Below are 20,405 nucleotides of genomic sequence, written 5' to 3'. Positions count from 1 at the left end.
AAATTCGACGATTGAGAAAGAAACAGTCATGTTAGAGAAGGATGAATTGAAACTAAGTTGGGGCAAATAGGAAAGAGAGGCTAAAGTAGAGCGATGAAGGAAAATACAAAATTATTTTTAAAATCTAAAGAATTTATTACATTCAAGAAATGAAGCTTAGTTTAAGCGTTTTTCTTTCCGGATGGAAGAAATGTATTGCCATTGTACTAACACTCAGATTTGTTTAAAGGCTAAAATAAAACACAACTGTTTCCCCACAGATGCTGCCAGACCTATTGAGTTTCTCCAGCACTTTTTTTTTGTTTAGAGGCTGCTTGAGTCTTGGTTTCTGATCTGGGTTTGGCGATCAATTGTTGTGCAAACTGAGCAGGTTCTTAAAAATACCAACGGTGTTACAGAGCAAGTTGTAAGGTTTAGGATGGCCTAATGTGAAGCTGATTTATTTTTGAGATTGGCATCAAACAGCTAGTTCAACTCAATGTATGCCAGAACCTTGCTACTTTCCCAGGGAATCATCGTTGCCCATTTTTTATCTCCCTGAAAGATGTCCATTACATTTCTGAGCCCACTTGGAGCTGGTAGAACACCAGTTTGACTTTTATTGGATCATTTGAGCTGTGGAATAAAGACTTTGTGTGAAGGTCAAATATAATTGAATTGAATCTTCAACAGTTTGAAGCTGAATGACTGGCTGTCCCTATTTCAACAATTGCAGCTGAAATCTGGTGTAGGATGGCAGAGCCTGCTGTGCAGTGCTGTACCACAGGGATCAGTGCTGGGTCCTTTATTGTTCATGATAGATATTAATCTGATACAGAATATAGGGGTGATAGTACATTTGCGGATTATCTGATTATAGGCCAGAAGGTAAATGATGAGGAAGGTGGTCTTTGGGTTACAGAAGGATATAAGTAGATTGCCCAAGTTGGCAGATCAGTGGTAGATGGGATTTAATCCTTAAGTGTAAGCTGAAGGACTTTGAAAGAATTAACAAAACAAGGGAGTACTTGATGAATGGTAGGACACTGGGAAGCTCAGAGGAACTGGGGGATGATGGAATGCTGGTCCACAGATCCCTAATGGTGGTAGGATGGGTTAATAAGGCATGCCTTTATCAGTCATGATGACATTAGAAGAGCAGGGAGGTCATGTTGGAGTTGGACAGAATGGTTAGGCCACAGCTGGAGCACTGTGCAGTTCTCATCACCACACTATGGGAAGTTTAAAATCACACAACACCAGGTCCACAACCACCTGACGAAGGAGCAGTGCTCTGAAAGCTAGTGCTTCCAATTAAACCTGTTGGACTATAACCTGGTGTTGTGATTTTTAAACTTTGTACACCCCAGTCCAACACCGGCATCTCCAAATCATGACAGTATGGGAAGGATGTGATTGCACTGGAGGGGGCAGAGGAAGTTCATGAGGTTGTTGCCTGGGATGGACCATCTCAATGATGAGGGGATGGATAAGCTTGTTTTCTTTAGAGCAGAGAAGGTTGAAGGGGGATCTTAGAGGTGTATAAGATTGAGGAGCATGGACAGAATGAATAGAACACAGCTGTTCCCTTGAGTCGCAAGGTCAATGAGTCATGTGCTACTTTCCCTCTAAGCTGTGTAGCTATTCTGAGCATTGACCATCTGTTTCAGAAATCATACCCAGACCTCTGTGCTAGAGAACATTGGTCATGTGGAGGCCAGACCAGGTAAGGATGGCAGATTTCCTTCCCTAAAGGATATTGGTGAACCAGATAGGTTTTAAAAGCTAATCCAATGGTGACCATGTAACTATTGTCATGATTTCCAATTTCACCACCTGCCATGGATAGGATTTTAATGCATGGTCTCAGAACATTACCTTGTGGTTGAGAGTTACACGTACAGTGATGTTTTACACACTGGCACCACTTTGCTTTCATCTAGACAATAGCCTAACTGTTGTTGCTTTATCCACTTAATTCTTTATTCTTCCCCTTTATAGATTTGACCTTTCAGATAAGGATAACTTTTTCAGCAGTACAACAAGAAGCACAATTGTGAGTATTAAAACTTAGTTTTGAAGTATAATTTTGACAATTTCATAGTTTGCAAAGTGACTTTGGGCAGAGGATATCTTTGATTTTTACAAATAATCAGTCATCCCTGTGATATCCTGCATGATTTTTGGATTGGTTAAATGGACTCCATTTAACGTAGCTCCCCCTACACTTGTGTATTGTCTGAGTAAAATCAGGCCGTGATATGGAGGTGCTAGTAATGGACTATAGCCTGGTGTCATGTGACTTCTGACTCTGTAAAATCTGGAAGTATTGGGATTACCTTCTGATGTACATTGTATTTGATTCTTGGAAATTAGGATTTGAATTTGAGTATCTCCTAATAGTTGTGCTTCATCCATTTTGTTCCAAGAATTCATCACGTTGCTTGGCAGAGATTAAAGTCAATGAGTGTAGTGCTAAAAAAAACACAAGTCAGGCAGCATCCGAGGAGCAGGACAGTCAACATTTTGAGCATAAGCCCTTCATCAGGAAATGCATCCTGATGGCTAGTTCTGTATCAAACTGGTTTTGTGGCTTTGAGGCAAAAAATGAGAAATACAACATACTTATTTTAACTCGCTAGTTGTCTTATTCTTACATTTGGCCTCTAGTAATTATAAACATATGAACCTGTGAAGTATTTAATAAGTGTTTAATCTGCAGTGTAGACTCTGGCTTGGTCATGTGTGCTGATGTTGGAGAAATTTTAGATTCTGTTCGAGTGAAAAGTTACTGACAGAATTGGAAAGTGTACACAGTTTAAATGGTAAGGATGATGAATCAACTTACATTTAAACCAAAATATGGATTTTAGATTCCTGGATCACTAGGACAGTTTTTGGGGAAGATGGGACATGTACAAACAGGACAATCTGTACCTGAACCACATTGGGACCAACGTCCTTGCAGGTAGTTTCGCTTGTGCTATCGGGAGGGGTTTAAACTAGTCTGGCAGGGGGAGGAGACACAATATTAGAACGTAGAACAATACAGCACCGAGCAGGCACTTCAGCCAGCCATGTTGCGCCAACCTGTGAATTATTCTCAGCTTGTCCCCCTACACTATCCCATGTGTTTAAATCTCCCTAATGTGGTTGAGTTAACTACATTGGCAGGTAGGGCATTCCACGGCCTTACCACTGAGTAAAGAACCTGCCTCTGACATCTGTCTTAAATCTATCACCCCTCAATTTGTAGCTATGCCCCCTTGTACAAGCTGACGTCGTCATCCTGGAAAAAAGACTTTCACTGTCTACCCTATCCAATCCTCTGATCATCTTGTATGTCTCTATCAAATCCCCTCTTAGTCTCCTTCTTTCCAATGAGAACAGACCTAAGTGTCTCAGCCTTTCCTCATAAGACCTTCCCTCCAGACTAGGCAACATTCTGGTAAATCTCCTCTGCACCTTTTCCAATGCTTCCACATCCTTCCCAAAATATGGCAACCAGAACTGTACACAATATTCCAAGTGCGGCCACACTAGCATTTTGTATACTTGCAGCATGATATTGCGGCTCCAGAACTCAATTCCTCTACTAATGAAACCTAGTACACCGTATGCCGCCTTAACAGCACTATCAACCTGAGTGGCAACTTTCAGGGTTATTGATAAAACGGAGACAAGTCATGCTACAGCAAAGGAAGCAAGTCAGTGATTTCAGCTCAGTAAAGAGGGCAAGGCTGGATGGTTTTTAATGCTAGTGATGTAATAGCTAAGACTAATGGGTTAATAGTGTGGATTGTCATGTGGAAGTGTGATATTGTTATCATAAACGTTGAGGGAAGGTCTGGATTGAAAACTCAACATTCCAGGGTACACTATCTTTAGGAGAGAGAGAGGAGAGTGTAAAAAGAGTGGTGGTGTAGCTCTATTAGTTAAGTTTTGACTGCAATAAGGAGAGATGATACCTTGGTAGGGTCCTCAAACAAGGCTTTGTCAGTAGAAATTAGAAATGTTAGGGGGGCAGTTGCTTTACTGGGTGTGTATTATAAGCCCCGAAATAATCAGCGGGAAATAAGGAGCAAATATATCGATGGTTCACAGAGGTATGTGAGAGTAATAATCGGGTACTTATTCCAGGGGATTTCAACATTCCCAACATCAATTGGGATAGACATAATGTTAAAGGTTTTAGGAGAGGTGGATTTCCTGAATGTATCCACGGGAGGTTTTTCTATCAATAGAAGGCCCACCAAGGGACTGGTTCTGGGGAAGGAAACCGGACAAGAGTTTGAGGCACTGGGGGAGCATTGAGTCAATAGCGATCACAACACAGTACAGTTCAAATGTGTTCTGGACAAGGAAAGGATGGCCTGCAAAAGACTGCTTTGGATTGGGGGAAGACAGGTTTAACTAAAATAAAGCAGGATCTGGCCACAATAGACTGGGAGCAGCTCCTTGTGGGTAAGTCTGCAACAGAACAGCTGGGGAGCTGGTGAGAGTACGGGTCCAACATATATCCTTTAGAGGGAAACATAAGAGCAAGCAGTTCAAGGAACCCTGGATGTCTAGGACAATTCAGGACTGGATGAGGAAGAAGGGTAGGGTGTTTAGCAAGTCCAAAGGTAACAATTCAACTACAGCACTGGAAGTGAGGAGGGAACTGAAGCAATTAGAGCGAAAAGGGAGCTTGTAAAAGGATTTATTAACTGGATTGTGGAGAATCCTAAGATATTTAATAAATACATGGAAGAGGTTAGCCTGGGAAATACCCATTAGGGACCAAGGGGGTAACCTGTGTGTGAAGCTGCAGGATATTGGAGGGGTGTTAAATGAATACCTCTCTTCCGGCTTCACTCTGGAAAAGGAGAACATCTGTATGGAATTCAGGAAAGGGACTGAGAGAAGCTTGCACAGTTTGACATGGGGAAGTATCGGAGGCTTTGTTGGGCTTTAAAACAACCAAAACCCCTGGGCCAGATGGATTGCATCCCAAGCCATTTTTGATTGAGATGAGAAATGTTGCCACTGAGTGGTGAGCCTGTGGAATCCTCTGCCGTAATGAATTTTCTTGAGGCCAAACCCTTTAAATGGTTCCAAGGAGATGTTACATTTAATTGAGCTAAAGGAATCAGAGTATCGGGGGAAAAAGGGGGAGCAGGAGACTCAGTCGGATGATCAGCCATGATTCTCTTGAATGGTGTAGCAGGCTCCAAGGGCCAAACAAGCGAAACTGAGGACTGCAGATGCTGGAGAGCAAAGTAGTGGTGCTGGAAAAGCACAGCAGGTCAGGCAGCATCCGAGGAGCACGAGAAGAGTTTGTACCCAAGATGTTGATTCATCAGGATGAGGCTTGTGGGCTGAGATGAATGGGGAGGGGGTGAGGCCATGGGGAGAAAAAAATACACGTATAGGGGCACCACTAAGATTATCTGTGTTGAATTTAAATCCCTCATGAAGAGGGACAGGTAGAGGAGTTGGTGGGGGGGGGAGGGGAAATGAGGAGACTGGTGAAATCCATATTGATCCCATGTGGTTTGAGGGTCCCAAGGCAAAACATTAGGCTTTCCTCCAGGCAAGGTGGAAGATGAGGTGTTCTTCCTCCAGGCATCATCCTCCACTAACTACAAAGAGACCCCATCACCAGGGATATATCTCCATCCCCATCACTATCCACGTTCTATAAAGACAATTCCCTCCGTTACACTCTTATCAGGTCCACGCCTCCCACCAACCCACCCTCCTCTCCCCCTGTCACCGCAAGAATTGGAAAACCTGCACAAGGCCTCAAAAGTGCCTTCCACATCCATCAGAGTTACCTGCATTTTTACACACGTCATTTATTGTATCTGTTCCTCATAATGTGGTCTCTTCTACACTGGGGAGACAGGACGCCTACCTGCGGAACCCTTCAGAGAACATCTCTGGGGGGCATGTACAAAACAACTCCACTGTCCTGTAGCTGAACACATTAACACTGCCTCCCACTCCCCCAAGGACTCTGGGCCTCCTTTAATTGCCATTCCCTTACCACCCAATGCCTGGAGGAAGAACGCCTCCTCTTCTGCCTTGGGACCCTGCAATCATGTGATCAATGTGGATTTCACCAGTTTCCTCATCTCCACGCCCCCCCCATCCCAGATCCAACCTTCCAACTTGACACCGCCCTGTCAACCTGTCCTACCTGTCCATCTTCCTTCCCATCAACCTGCTCCACCCTCTCCTCTGACGGCTATCTTACTACCCCCCCCCCCCCCACTCCCCCCTCATTTATCTTTCAGTCCCCTTGGCCTACAAGCCTCATTCCTGATGAGCTTAATTTCAACATTGATTCTCCTCCTCAGATGCTACCTGACTGGCTGTACTTTTCCAGCACCACACACTCAAAGGACTGAATGTCCTACTGCTCTTCTGCTTTGGTTTACAGCTTGAGGGTAGAGTGAGGCTGATACATTTGCATTAAATAAATGGGCTCCTGAAATAAGTTGCTGACTTTTTTGTATTCTTCAAGAGCCAGATTTGTTTTGGACTGGAGCAAAGATCATTTCATAAGAGGTGGTACTCATAAGAGCTCCTTCATGACCTTCTGGTACCTTTTTTGAAGGAGATTGTGCTTTTCCAATGTGACTTTCCCAAGTTGGTCTGGAATCTGTTTAGCTGGGTGGCTATGAAGAAACCTTATCAAGGAATGTGCTAACACTATAGAGCAGGAACACAGAGCAAGATGTATCCCGCTGTATTGAATCCTCTGATATGGATCAATATCTTGTAACTCTAAGAGCATTGTGGATATACCTATACCAGTAGTTCAATAAGGCAATTTGTCACCACTAACTCTGACAATTAGGGATAGACAATAAATGCTGGCCCAGCCTGTGGTGTCCACTTCCTGTGTTTGATTAGGAAAATCCCTTTGAGCCTTTCTCTGCCATTCAATACAATCGTGGCTGATCAAACACTTCAATGCCTTTGGCTCACACCATTTCATAACTCTGCCATTGATAATCAGAATCTAACAATATTTTCTTCAATTAGACTGAGACAGAGCTTCTACAACTCTGATAGAGAATGGATGAGATAGATCAGCGTTTTCCTTTCACTTCAATTTGTGTAAACAATTTGCACATAAAACATGTTCATTTTAGTTCATATGCTCTACACAGCTGGGAGGATATGTTCATATAAATGTATTTTGCTTCTCTTTTTAATGTGTTTTTGATGTTTTATCAAATCAGAAATAGGAAGATAGAAGTCATGCTGCACTAAATGATGTAATATGTGAAAGTCAGTGAATTCTGAATGGCCAATACAAGATTGTGGCTTTCACAGTAAATTTACTGATGGGAGAGAATCCTCTGTCCAGACTGATCTGTCAGATGTCACATTTGCCAGATGTTTATCCTTTAAAAGCGCATCATAAAATAAGCCTCTGTCTAACTTTGAAAATAAAGGAGGACAATAACAATTGGTTCCTGCTGCTAGATGTTTAATTATTTTATGTTGTAGTTTGGTAGTTTCTCCATAGCTTTTCTCCCTGCTTATGGTGAACAGAGAGGTCAAGTTTGATAGTTTCCTGAAGGTCAAGAGAGAAGTACAATATTAGATGTTTCAGTGGGTGGCCTGTAACTGATGTGGGATGTTGGTGAAACAACAGGAACAAATCTGTCAAACACAATTTGCTCAAACTTGCCAGGTCTGACAGAATCTGTGGAGAGAGAAGCAGTTAAAGTTGAGTCTTGTGACACTTCAGAAGGAGTTTAGGTTGAGTGTTAACTTGGTTTCTTTCACCACAGATTCTGCCAGAACTGTTGAGTTTCTCCAACATTCTCTGTACAAAGCTAATGTCATAAGCCTGTTAAATTACTAAATCACTTAAGTAACTGTCCTTGAGTAAAAGTCTTGTGTGATACCCTGAGCCATAAAGCGCCAAGAAAATCACAAATCAATAGCACTACCTGTGACCTGGACCATTTGGCTTATTCCCCTGGAAAGTGTTTACAACTAACCACACGTGAACAGAATAGAATTTAGCTCCTCAATTCATCAAATGAACGTTATTGCTTGCTGAAGAATGATTAGACCCTATGAAAGGATTAATTTGGGGAATGTACCGTCCTGTAACTTGATTGATACTGGTTGAAGAATAAGCTACAGTTCAAAATATAAACAAGATTCCTTGTCCAGGCCTAGTCTCTGTAGTGTACTGCAGATTTTGCAGCTCTTGTTTGGTGATTGGGAATATTTTTAACTTTGAGTGGAAAGCAAACATTTCAAATATTAAGGTCCCCTCTAAATTGTTAAATTGTGCTGATTAGTGGTGTTGGCAAATATAAATGTGCAATGAATCATACATAAATCTTACTCCCTCTCCAAGCACTCATCAATCTTGTTTTTAGATGTGATGGTCATATTTTTAGAAGCAGGTGAGCAGTTGTTTAGGATGATGGAAAGGCAGTATATGCTTAAAAACATGCATGCTAATGAAGAGCAAACATTATCAACATTGTTAACCGAAAACATCCCTGGGTGCTTCATAAAGTGTGAGGGGGAAAATTGCACTGAATCCAAAATTTCAGGAGTGGTGTCAAAATGTTTGGTCAAAAGCAGAATTATAAGGAGAACCTTAAACAAGGAGCAAGCGTTTTAATGGCAGAGACTTGGAGCTGGCCAGCCTGTTTGTGATGGAGGGTGGTGCCACAGCATGGGTTTAGTTCTTAAACTGACTGAGGTTACCCATGACGCCTCTGCTTCCTCAGCCTCTCCTATCGCCTGAACCATGTTGACCCTCAGGTTAAACTCTCACCAGCCCTGGCTTTCACTATAATGGTCCTCCGGGATGATGGTGACTTTATAGAGGAAATATGTAACTGGGCTATTGAAGATCCCAGTGCTGGAGTGAAGGAAGAGTTGGGGATGATGGAGGGAGAACCACTGAGTGACAGGGAACAAAGCTCTGTGAAGTAGTGTTGGGTTAGAGGAAGTGGGTGATTTAAGAACAATGAAACAAAGAGTGGGCGGCACGGTGGCACAGTGGTTAGCACTGCTGCCTCGTAGCGCCAGAGACCCGGGTTCAATTCCCGCCTCAGGCGACTGACTGTGTGGAGTTTGCACATTCTCCCCGTGTCTGCGTGGGTTTCCTCTGGGTGCTCCGGTTTCCTCCCACAGTCCAAAGATGTGCAGGTCAGGTGAATTGGCCATGCTAAATTGCCCGTAGTGTTAGGTAAGGGGTAAATGTAGGGACATGGGTAGGTTGCGCTTCTGCGGGGCGGTGTGGACTTGTTGGGCCGAAGGGCCTGTTTCCACACTGTAAGTAATCTAATCAAAAAAGAAAAAAAACTTTGATTTTAGGTACTGGAGAATAAAGGGCTAGATTTTTGCCAGTGAGGCAAGCACCTCATCCAGAAAGATCCCAACTCTGCAGACATCCGTGGACTTCCAGAGCCTTTTTAAACCCCAATGCTTGCTGCAGGAGGCTGGATAGTTGGGCGCAGTGCCCTTGGGAGTGGATCATGGATGGACAGGTTTCAGTGATTGAATTAAAGGTCTGCCTTGGTTATCTGGGACTTTGTATTCTTTGTTTTTGTTATGACACAGTGGTTAACCCTTCTGTTAATTTAAACTAAATAGAAAAGCTCAGCTCGTCTCGTAATCTGTTAATGTATGAGTGACCAAGAACTCCCCAAATTCCATAATTTAAGGAAAAATATCAATTTTTTTCTTAAAAGTGAACATTACACAACAACTATTTACAAATCTAAGCCTCCTTTCTCTCTCAGATCTGTTTTCTACCTCCAACTCGTTAACAATATATTGATCCAATAAAAGCCCCTATTAAAATGTGGGCAGCACGGTGGCTGTGGTTCACACTGCTTCTGGTGTCTGACTGTGTGGAGTTTGCACGTTCTCCCCGTGTCTGCGTGGGTTTCCCCCGGGTGCTCCGGTTTCACTACAGTCCAAAGATGTGCAGGTCAGGTGAATTGGCCATGGGAAATTGCCTATAATGTTAGTGCATTGGTCAGAGGGAAATGGGTCTGGGTGGGTTACTCTTTTGGAGGGTTGGTGTGGACTTGTTGGGCCAAATGTCCTGTTTCCACACTGTAGGGAATCTAATCTAAAATTACATCAATGTAATTTTCAAGACCTTGCGCGCTCTCTCTGGTGCTAATTTGCCTTGTATCCATCCATACAGAATTTACCATGGGCAGCCTTCCAAAGCCAATATGCAGGGGTGTGGGAATTTCTTTCAGTCAACTATAATCTCTCACACTCTTTAAAAGTCCCGGCAAAAGAAGCCATTCATAAACCCATTCAAATACATAAAATCTCCAACCCCTTCTAAAATTGAAGAAATATTGATACTGACCCCATGTCATAGACAACTTTAATGGATTTATTGTTGTCACTTCTACTTAAGTAGATTGAGCAGTTCAGGCAGGTCTTGGCAAACAAGGAGATCCAGATCATGGGACACTTAGGGCAAGGCATACAAGGTTACAGCTGCACAGGAGATGGGCAAAAGCAAGGTGGACATTCTAATTGAAGTTAGAGAAGTCCATTCTGCAGGAAAGAAGCTGTTCCTTAACCTGTTGGTGTGTGTTCCAGCTTCTGTATATCCTGCCTGACTGAAGAGGTTGGAAGAGACAGGAAAGTGCTTTATTGGCCTCATTTAATCTTTTGATGAAAATTGTGAGTCCCCCAACCCCCACCATTGAGATCATGTCAGTTTTGAAATTGATTCGCTTCAGATAAAATTAGTCCTTGGGAAATGATAACAAAAACCTCTCGTGAAACAGATGATTCTTTTAACTTACAGTAGATACACAACATTGAAAATTTATCTAACCATGAATCGTATTAGTGAAAAGTCAATTTAATCGTCAGTATGAGTTGCATTTGTATTTTACAATATATAGTTTCTAGATTATTGGTATGATAACCAAACAAAACTGTTAAGAATCCAGGCTTGGTCTGACAAGTGGCAAATAACATGCCATGAAAGAGCTAGGAAATGACCACCTCCAATGAGAGGGAAGCTAACCATGGCCCCATGACATTCAACAATGTGACCATCACTGAATCCCCTACTATCAACATTCTTGGGACGACCATTGACCAGAAACTCAACAGGACTCATCATATAAATACTGTGGCTACAACAGCATGTCAGAAGCTAGGAATACTGTGACAGGTAATTCACCCCCATGTCTCCCCAAAGCCTGAGCACTATCTGCAAAGCACCATTTACCTGAATGAGTGAGTGCAGCTCCAACAACACTGAACAGGCTCAACACTCTTCAGGTTGTTGTAGGCAAGCAGGTGGGAATGGGTCAGCCTTTTTGTTTTGAACAATTGTGGGATTTGCACTAAGAGGTGGGTAGGGATGCTGCAATGCACTTGGTGGGTGGGGGCCCTGTCTGATCTCTGTCACTTACCTGGACCTGGGCATCTTCACTGACCACCTCCCTGGATCCTATGCCTGGCACTAGCAGCATCCACTGGTTGGTTCTGATGCAACAGGGATTGTTTGAATTACTGTTTAGGTTAGAGTGGTGCTGGAAAAGCACAGCAGTTCAGATAGCATCCGAGGCGCAGTAAAATTGACATTTTGGGCAAAAACCCTTCATCAGGAATACAGGCAGAGAGCCTGAAGGGTGGAAAGGTAAATGAGAGGAGGGTGGTGGTAGGGAGAAAGTAGCATAGAGTACAATAGGTGAGTGGGGGAGGGGAGTGGAGTGGATAGGTGGAAAGGAAGATAGGCAGGTAGGACAAGTCATGGGGACAGTGCTGAGCTGGAAGTTTGGAGCTGGGGGGGGAAGGGGAAATGAGGAAACTGGTGAAGTCTACATTGATGTCCTGGGATTGGAGTTTTCCAAGGCGGAATATGAGGCACTCTTCCTCCAGGCTTGAACTACTGGCCAATCCGGTTGGCTGGCAACTCTTGGCTTGTTTAGCCCTTCGGTGTGTTATTGGGGGCAGCAATTTTAAGTTGGCCATCTGATGCCAACCTTCTTAACAGTGCTGAGGGACACAGGCCATCTAGCCGCAGCCCCTGGCTGTGGAATGGCCCAGGTGAGTGGGCTTCTCACAGCTGCTTGAGAAAATGAAGACTTGCCTTAAAGGGTTCCGTTCAATACAAGCAATGACGTTTTAAAGTGTATCTGCTGTTGTAAGGTTGGAATCAAAGCAGTTAATGTGAGCACAACAAGATCTCTCAAACAACAAGATGTAAGTATTTGCCAGAGCCCTTCACAATAGTACCATGACCCTTTTTATTTCAGTACATTCAGCTGGGAAGGCAGCTACTGCCCCAGTCTAGTCTCCTCTGAAAAGCAGCACCTCCCAGAACTGACTCCCTCCGTTTACACTGCTTTGGGGTGTCTAGCTAAGTTCTAAACTTTAAACGGGACTTGAACCACAAGTTCTGACTTGAGCAAGGATGTAGCAACTGAGACTTGACAACCAACCAGTCGTCTTTTTATTTAAAAAATTGAGATTAAGTTTGACACTGTATTTAAAATGATGTATGCTTTGTTCTGTCACCTCTCTTTATTAGACTGGTTATTAATTTTGTTTTCTGAACTCTTCTTCATTTAACCCCTACTCAAACACTGAAAAAGCAATCCCTAGTGCTTAAAATACTGTTTTGCCTCATAGCCTAAATGAGGATGTTAATTAAAAGGAAATAATTGTTCATTAAGTATGTCACAAATGGCAAGAGGAATAATTTTCCATCCACATAGTGGAACTCTGAAGGCCATGTTTGAATCTGTGTTGACTGCTAAATTTCTTTCAGACTGCTAAATTAAGGGAAACTAGTCCACTGTCACAATTAACTGGCTGTTTGTTTGCTTCACTCATTTTCTGAAAGATGCTCCTGTGGGATATCTCGAGTTTGTCAGAATGAAGCATTGGGTCAGACTCATCCTGACAAAACAGGAGTCTGCAGATGGATGGATTAAAATTTGGTGTCTGGGATGATGCAAGGTTTTCTGCATAACGGGAATCTCTTGTGTTGGTTACCCAATTAATTTCCGAGTAGACTATCCTATCCCTGTCCGTTCTCTCCCTCCTCACTTAACACCATTGTTTGCTAGTGGCCTTGTAAAGTAGACTAGACATTGGTACCATTTTTCATCTGCTTTAGACAGCACCAGATTCCTGCCTCCTCCAGCAGCATCCAGTGGAGATATTAAAAAGTCAGAACTTTCACATGTCATTGATCTTCTCCTGCCCCTATTTTAAAACTTTGGAACAATGGAGACAGGCAGTAGGCGTTCTATGGATGTTTGATGATTGCTACCATATGGGATTATATTTCTGTGCTTTTGTTTTGTAAAGAGAAATGGGGACAATAAGTTATTTTTGTAGTAAGTTGTTCCCAGCTTTTTATTAACAGGAAGTTTTAATCAAAAAAACACTTTTCTGATTAAAGTGGAAAGATCAATGTCTGCTTCTAGTTCATGAAAATAGTTTTTTTTATTTTCAGCATTTTACAACACTTGGTCATCTTTCTCAATCTGTTAAACCAGCCTATGGCTTCCTTCACATGTAGTGAATATTTTTTAAAAATTAAGTACTATTATATATTTTGTGAAATTTTATTTGTGGGAACTTTACATACAATGTAATAAAGTTGTATTTGATTTTTTTTAAGATTTTAAAACCATTACTGATTGATCTTGTAAATGCATTTCTCATTTCTGCATATTCTTACATTAGTCAGAGTTGAGCCCAACTTGTTACTCATCAGCCTGGGCTGTTTATTTCCACTGACTGTTTCCCTTCTCTCAACAAGCTTTTGCTTTCCCACAGACTTTTGTATCCTCTAAACTTAAATATGTTTACAATCTTTGTCGGGTCATTAGTAATATTACCCCATAGTGAGCATTACAGAATGGATCTCAATGGGCCTCCTGCACTGTCCCAAATAAATTAAAAATAGTAGTTTACCTCTAATAAGCCTTTGTTGTCAGAGGCGGTTCTGTCTAATTTGCCACCTTTTTGGTTCCAGGTGCCTTTGCTTAATAGTTTGAGAGATTGCATCTAAACAGTTTCAGTAACTTTTGGCCTTGATCTCTTGCTGCCGCCCCGTTTTATCCTTGTAGGAACATAGTAGCGAAAGGGTGTCCTTCAGCCTGTTTCACTATTTGTTTCTGGTTGCTATGTATCTTGACTTCATACACCCAACCTTTCTTCCATATCCCTTAACTGCAATAGCTAGATGTTTTAGTTTTGAAATTTTCAGTTAACTCAACTCTGTGCACACTTTGGGAATGCGTGATCCACATTTTCAGACCCCTCTGTGCGAAGGAGTGTTCCCAAACACATTCATCCCTGAATGACCTACATCACACGTCCTGGGCCTCCTTCACCCCCGCTGCTCTCTCACCACCCAACGCCTGGAGGAAGAAAACCTCATCATCCGCCTCGGAACACTTCAACCCCAGGGCATCAATGTGGACTGCACCAGTTTCCTTACTCCCCCTCCCCCCACCTCACCCCAGCTCCAAACTTCCAGCTCGGCACTGTCTCCATGACTTGTCCTACCTGCCTATCTTCTTTTCCACCTATCCACTCCACCCTCCTCCCTGACCTATCACCTCCATCCCCACCCCCATTCACCTATTGTACTCTTTGCTACTTTCTCCCCACCCCCACCCTCCTCTCATTTATCTCTCCACCCTGCAGGCTCTCTGCCTGTATTCCTGATGAAGGGCTTTTGTCCGAAACGTCGATTTTCCTGTTCCTCGGATGCTGTCTGAGCTGCTGTGCTTTTTCCAGCACCACTCTCTAACCTAGAATCTGGCCTACATCACAGCACATTGTTCCAGTTTGTCCAGCTCCATAAATACACACTCGTACTCTTGTTGGTCCTTTTGTTCTTGCTCACTTACCTACCCAATCTTTTAATCATTGTGGACTCTTCTATTGAATCACCTCTAAATATTCTATATTCATGTTCTCCCTATTGATAAATCAATCTGGGCTGCAGTTGTTCATCTAGCACTGAATTTTCCCAGCAGTTTTGTTACAGGCTTATGAATAGTTTGGACCAACTTCTTGAGTACAGACTCTAGCATCAAGAGATGGGATAGCCTCTTTTTTTTTCTTTTGGAAATGGCAGTTTTTAATCTGGACAAAGACTTACATATTCTGTGACTGGTTAATCTTCACACTCTCCTTTCTCTGCTAAACTTAAATTGTACTGCCCCCTCACCTCTGTGTTGTCAGATTCTAATCAAATCTGGTTTCAAACCAGTTCCTTTCAAGGAGGTTTGTGACCATTTGAGTCCATTCTGCCTTGTTCCAGTTTGACCCATTCCATCCCCAAATTCTGTGCTATTTTCTGTGAAACAATTAAAATGTCTTGAGTAGGCAAGTTGATGCTAGACTTATTTTTGTGCTTTTATTTGGCAGTTAACATATTTGCAATCCAGCCTTCATTGACAGTATTTTGTATTGAGATTTTATTAAACTTTTTATTTTGATTTTCTTTTTCACTTCACTTTCAAAGCAGCAATCCATTGAATCACTAAAAAGTTGAATGTTTGATTTATCCTTTTCTAGTCTAGCATATTTGGACATCATCTGGAAAACAAAACTAAAATGTTATTAAATTCCCAAATATTTAATCACTGAAGAATAAGGAGGCACTGAACTTAGATGTTTCAAAATTTGACAGGAAACTGAGACAGATCTGGTATTTTGCTCTTTTAACTATATATAGCCACAATTTTTAACATTGTGATGTTTGATCTCTTGACAGCTTCAGGTAGTCCCTCCATTCACAACACTGCAGCCTAGTGAAAACAGTAGCAACTATCAGAATTTGGAAAACTCTAGGCAAAAGGTTTCCTGACCATTTTATATTCTGCATATATTTATTAACAGGATCATGACAGTAATTCTTTAATGTCTGTCTTCAGTTCCAATATAAGCCAGTCATAACGAGGCTAAACCTTCACCGAAATCATGGCATGGGATTGTGCTGGTTATTATAACACCTAATTGAAGAGGGATCAAATGTTGGAGAACACAGCTAGTGATGTTATCTTTTTCCAGTTGTAAAGCCAAGTGTATTTCTGAATAGGAATTCCCTCCCAGCTCCATGTGAGCCTTTCTCAATAAGACGTTGACCTGGATTTTGCAGTGGTAATGATGAAAATGTGATTGTTTGCTATCGTTACCCCACTCAAACTAAGTGACTCCAAGTTTGGAATTGTTTCCTAAGCTGAATGATGGGCATGTTGCTGGTATTCATTGCTCCTCCGTGTCCTGTAGTGATTTCCACTACCCCCTCCTCTCTTTGAGTGCAGTTACTAACCAGTGAGTTGATAAAGCTGTCTTTATGCTGTTAATCTTGTATGGAAAAGTTGCATGATGATGAATGAGGTTTCACTGTGGTCGTAGCTACTCACATTGGCCCCAAGGGTAAAATTTGACATTTCACGAATTTAGAATTATTTCATTATGATAAAATTATATATCTTAATTGTTCATAGAATTAAATTTTAGCAGCTTTATCAGATCTTCTATCTGAAAATGTAGATTGATGAAAACATTTAGTGCTACTTTTTGCTGTCTGCGTGAATACTGCAATATGATTGGTTGTGTAACCTACTTGCTGACATTATAGTTGCTTGACATCTGTAGATCCCTTTGACTTGGTGCCTGATTCTGAACTGCTGTCAGGAATGAGGAAATCCATGTCAAATACCTGTTCAGTCTTTGAGAGCAGCTTTCTTTGTAGCTGACAGATTGGCCTGGATTTTGGGGTCAGGAATAAATCAGCAGCGATGTTGAATTTGTTATCTATATTAAAACATAACAGCTGGTGTAAATACTGCTTATATAATCCTAGAAAATGTCTGAGGGAAATGAAGTAGATATATCAGCAACATTTAAGAAGCATTCAGACAGAGCCATGAGCAGGCAGAGAATGTAGGGATCTGCACCACACTCAGGCAGATGGGATTAGTTGAGAATGGCAACAGTGGGTGCAGACCTGGTGGGCTGAAGGGCCTGTTCCTGGGCTGCTGTTGTATTTGGGGTGTGGGAAAGGTACCCTTTTTTTTTTTTTGAAATTTAAGTAATATTTCCTCAGCACCTGAAATTGGACTCAGACTATCAAGAGAAGCTGTGGTTGAGTGAATATTGAAAGAGAGGGGCTTAAGCCAGAGGGTGACTTGTAGAGAAATTTGAGGAAAACAAAACATGAATGAATGGATGGAATATTTACTTTAAAAAATTGTCTGGAATCCTTGAAAATTTGGAAAGCTGATTTTAAAAAGTGGAGTCTTGTGTTAATGTTATTCCTAGCTGTCCCAATGTGATGGAAAACATTTAGGTAATCTGTAGGGGATGACCTGTCATGGGAAACTCAATAATGTTGCTCCTTCATGAAATAATACCTTGTTCTTTTCTCTGCTAGGTTTATGAAATTTTAAAAAGAACAACTTGCACCAGGGCAAAATACAGCATGGGTAAGAGATTCCTCTGTCCTTTCCTTAACAGAAAGGCACAGTGCTACATTTCATCTCTATAAATGGTCACTAAGGCAGCCAGTGAGACTGATGTACTGTGTCTGTTGAAAGCACATACTCTGTCACGAAGGCAAGTACTAATGCCAGTTGAAATGTAATTTTTGCAGTTTCGTGTAACTGACCATGTGCTGCTACTCATTGGGTTTGCCAAGTACCTTCTCCCATGTTCTGAACTCGTAAAAGGACAAATATCTTCACACATTATTTTCACACCGAGGTTCCTTTTAAGCTCTCATCCAAATGTCTGAATAGTTTGATTGTGATAATGAAGTTTTTAAGCCGTGTAGTGTAATATAATTCTCCTGTGTTTAAAGCAGCATCTGTTTCCTCATAGGGATCACTAGTCTGATTGCCAGTGGAGTTTACACTGCAGCCTACCCTTTGCATGATGTAAGTAATACTGCTCCATGATTGACCTAATGGACAATAAAATGTGTTACGTTCCTTGTGGTACAGCCATGTTGAGCAAGTGTTGAATGAAGTGAGGCTTGTGTTACGAGACTCCATGAGACTTGTGGAGAGCAATGGCAAGTCGAAGCTAGGTGAAATCCCAGCTCAAGGTCTTATTAGAATCAAATGTATGTGTCAAATGAGGAAAGAAAAGATAATTAGTGCCTTTCCTTTGCAGAACAACAGCTTGATTCATAATTAGCTGGAACAAAATCCAATCACTGGCTTCAAAACCCAGTACCAGTTTTAGCAAGTGATGGCCATTTTAATACAGATTCCCTAAGTGCTTCTCTTTAAGGAAGGCAGTCCCAGAGGACGCGTCAACTTTTGGGGAATCGTTCCATTTGTTGTCCTGCTATGCAATGTGATCCATTGACTGCATCTCCATGTCCTCTCTCCTCGCCCCACCCCCAACCCTCAATCTGCCTGATGCTATGGTGCCTCCAATGTTCTGCTTGTGTTGGCCTTGGGTATTCTACCAGCCTGTTCTTCAGTTGCACCCGTTCATTGTGGGTGGATATTAGAAGGAATCCTTCTCATGAGGTTGAGTCTCTGAGTATCATGGACTTGTAAACACTTTTTTTTTCCAGACTTATTTTTAATGTTTGCAGGTTAGATTTGCATAATTTTTCTGCCTCCTTATTTAAATCCCTCTTATTGGTTTTTAGCTTAACCTTTTTGGCCTCTTCATTGTGAGTGAGTTAATTGAGATGTTTCTGCTAACTTCACTTTGCCTTTCTCACAAATAGATGTGTCCTTTAATTAGCAACAATGCAATATAAATTTGGAAATTTTTCGCATTTTTAACCTTAGGAAAACATTAGGCTTTTTAAAAAGAATTTATTTTCATGGTATGAATGAAAGAGGGGTGGAAAATTACAATATTAATTCATTTCCTTTGCTCTCCTGTAGGGTCATTATGTTGGTGATTCGACCGAGCAAAATGATAGGAAGGTAGGTGAGATTTTGACCTAATAATGCCAGTGCTGAAATTTTAAAGTGTAAATGTCTGAAAGACGTTTTCCTCCTGAAATGTTTTAATCAGTTCAACAATTTGTCAAGAATATTGATTAAAACAATAGTCAACATGTTTTAAGAGGTGTCTCCTTGCTATGGAGAATTTTACCATTCTTCAGTCTACGAATGATTCAATTATTGAACATACTTCAGTGATTGTGCTTTAGAGCACAGTTACACTTATCTCCATTGTGGAGGCATGGGTAGGTTTTTAAATACAAACACTGAACTAAATAGAGATAAATCTTGATGTCCAAGGTGGAGGGTTAATGGGTTAACAAGGTTGAAAAGCAGTCATTATGTAGAACCATTTAACAATATTGGAAGCATTCAGTATGTGAGGTCAGTTTAACAAGGTGAAATGCATTCATTATGTGAAGCCAGTGTAACGGCAGATGGCTTAATCTTTTACTATTGACACTCACTGATTGTAACGGTCACCCAGTCGATATGTATGTTGTCTTATCTGGATGCTCTTCCTTATAAAATGGCTAACTAGTTGATTGAGAAACTGCTGTTCCAGAGAAGACTGTGAACTTGTGTCCCTCTAGTTCTGGACATAAGCAATCATTCTCTGTCCCTCCCAGGGCCCAGAATAAAGATGGAGGTAAAACTATACTGTCTGAGCGTTTTGGTTTGACGGGGGTTGGGGGGGGGGTAACGGGATGACAGTTAGGTGCAACTGTGTCTACAATACTGTTTCTTGGATGTAATCTAGTCAAATTAATGAAAGTGGTTTTCAGTAATCTGTATTTTGATTGAAAGTTTGTCAGTGCATCAATATTCTACTTTCCATGACAAATTAGATCCACCAAACATGAACACTGCATCACAGGTTTGTTTTCCTCGGGGAATGTTCAGCATAAACACACTCCAATCCCCAAAGATAAAGGAGTAAAATTCCAGAAGATTGTATTTATCACCTTTGAGCCCTCGCACACTCAACATGTCTATCCCCAGTGAAGCTAATGTCTGTTCCCACTAGTGGACCCACTCCTCCATATCAAAAACTTCCAATTTCATTCTCTGCCTTTTTTTTTTAATGAGATTTGAGCTATAGGGAGAGATTGAATGGGCTGGGGCTATTTTCCCTGGAGTGTCAGAGGCTGAGGGATGACCTTCTAGAGGTTTATAAAATCATGAGGCATGGATACGGTAAATAGAGTCATAGAGCCGTACAGCATGGAAACAGACCTTTCAGTCCAACCTGTCCACGCCGACCAAATATCCCAACCCAATCTAGTCCCACCTACCAGCACCCGGCCCATACCCCTCCAAACCCTTCCTATTCATATACCCATCCAAATGTCTCTTAAATGTTGCAATTGTACCAGCCTCCACCACTTCCTCTGGCAGCATATTCCATACACATACCACCCTCTGCGTGAAAAGGTTGCCCCTTAGGTCTCTTTTTTT

General features: G+C 41.7%; 1 protein-coding gene across 10 annotated transcripts in view; it reads left to right on the top strand.

The window, feature by feature from the left end:
• Nucleotides 1-20,405, top strand: part of ano1a (anoctamin 1, calcium activated chloride channel a) — a 238,286-nt gene that overhangs the window by 69,754 nt on the left and 148,127 nt on the right. For all 10 annotated transcript variants that reach the window (XM_043705340.1, XM_043705348.1, XM_043705346.1 and 7 more), the window contains 4 exons: nt 1,981-2,035; nt 17,411-17,462; nt 17,857-17,912; nt 18,885-18,926. In XM_043705340.1, coding sequence (XP_043561275.1) covers nt 1,981-2,035; nt 17,411-17,462; nt 17,857-17,912; nt 18,885-18,926 — 205 coding nt within the window. The remainder of the gene's footprint in view (nt 1-1,980; nt 2,036-17,410; nt 17,463-17,856; nt 17,913-18,884; nt 18,927-20,405) is intronic.

Source organism: Chiloscyllium plagiosum, chromosome 16 (genome assembly GCF_004010195.1).
Source record: "Chiloscyllium plagiosum isolate BGI_BamShark_2017 chromosome 16, ASM401019v2, whole genome shotgun sequence".
Taxonomy (NCBI): Eukaryota; Metazoa; Chordata; class Chondrichthyes; order Orectolobiformes; family Hemiscylliidae; genus Chiloscyllium; species Chiloscyllium plagiosum.
This window is presented reverse-complemented; position numbering and strand designations above follow the sequence as displayed.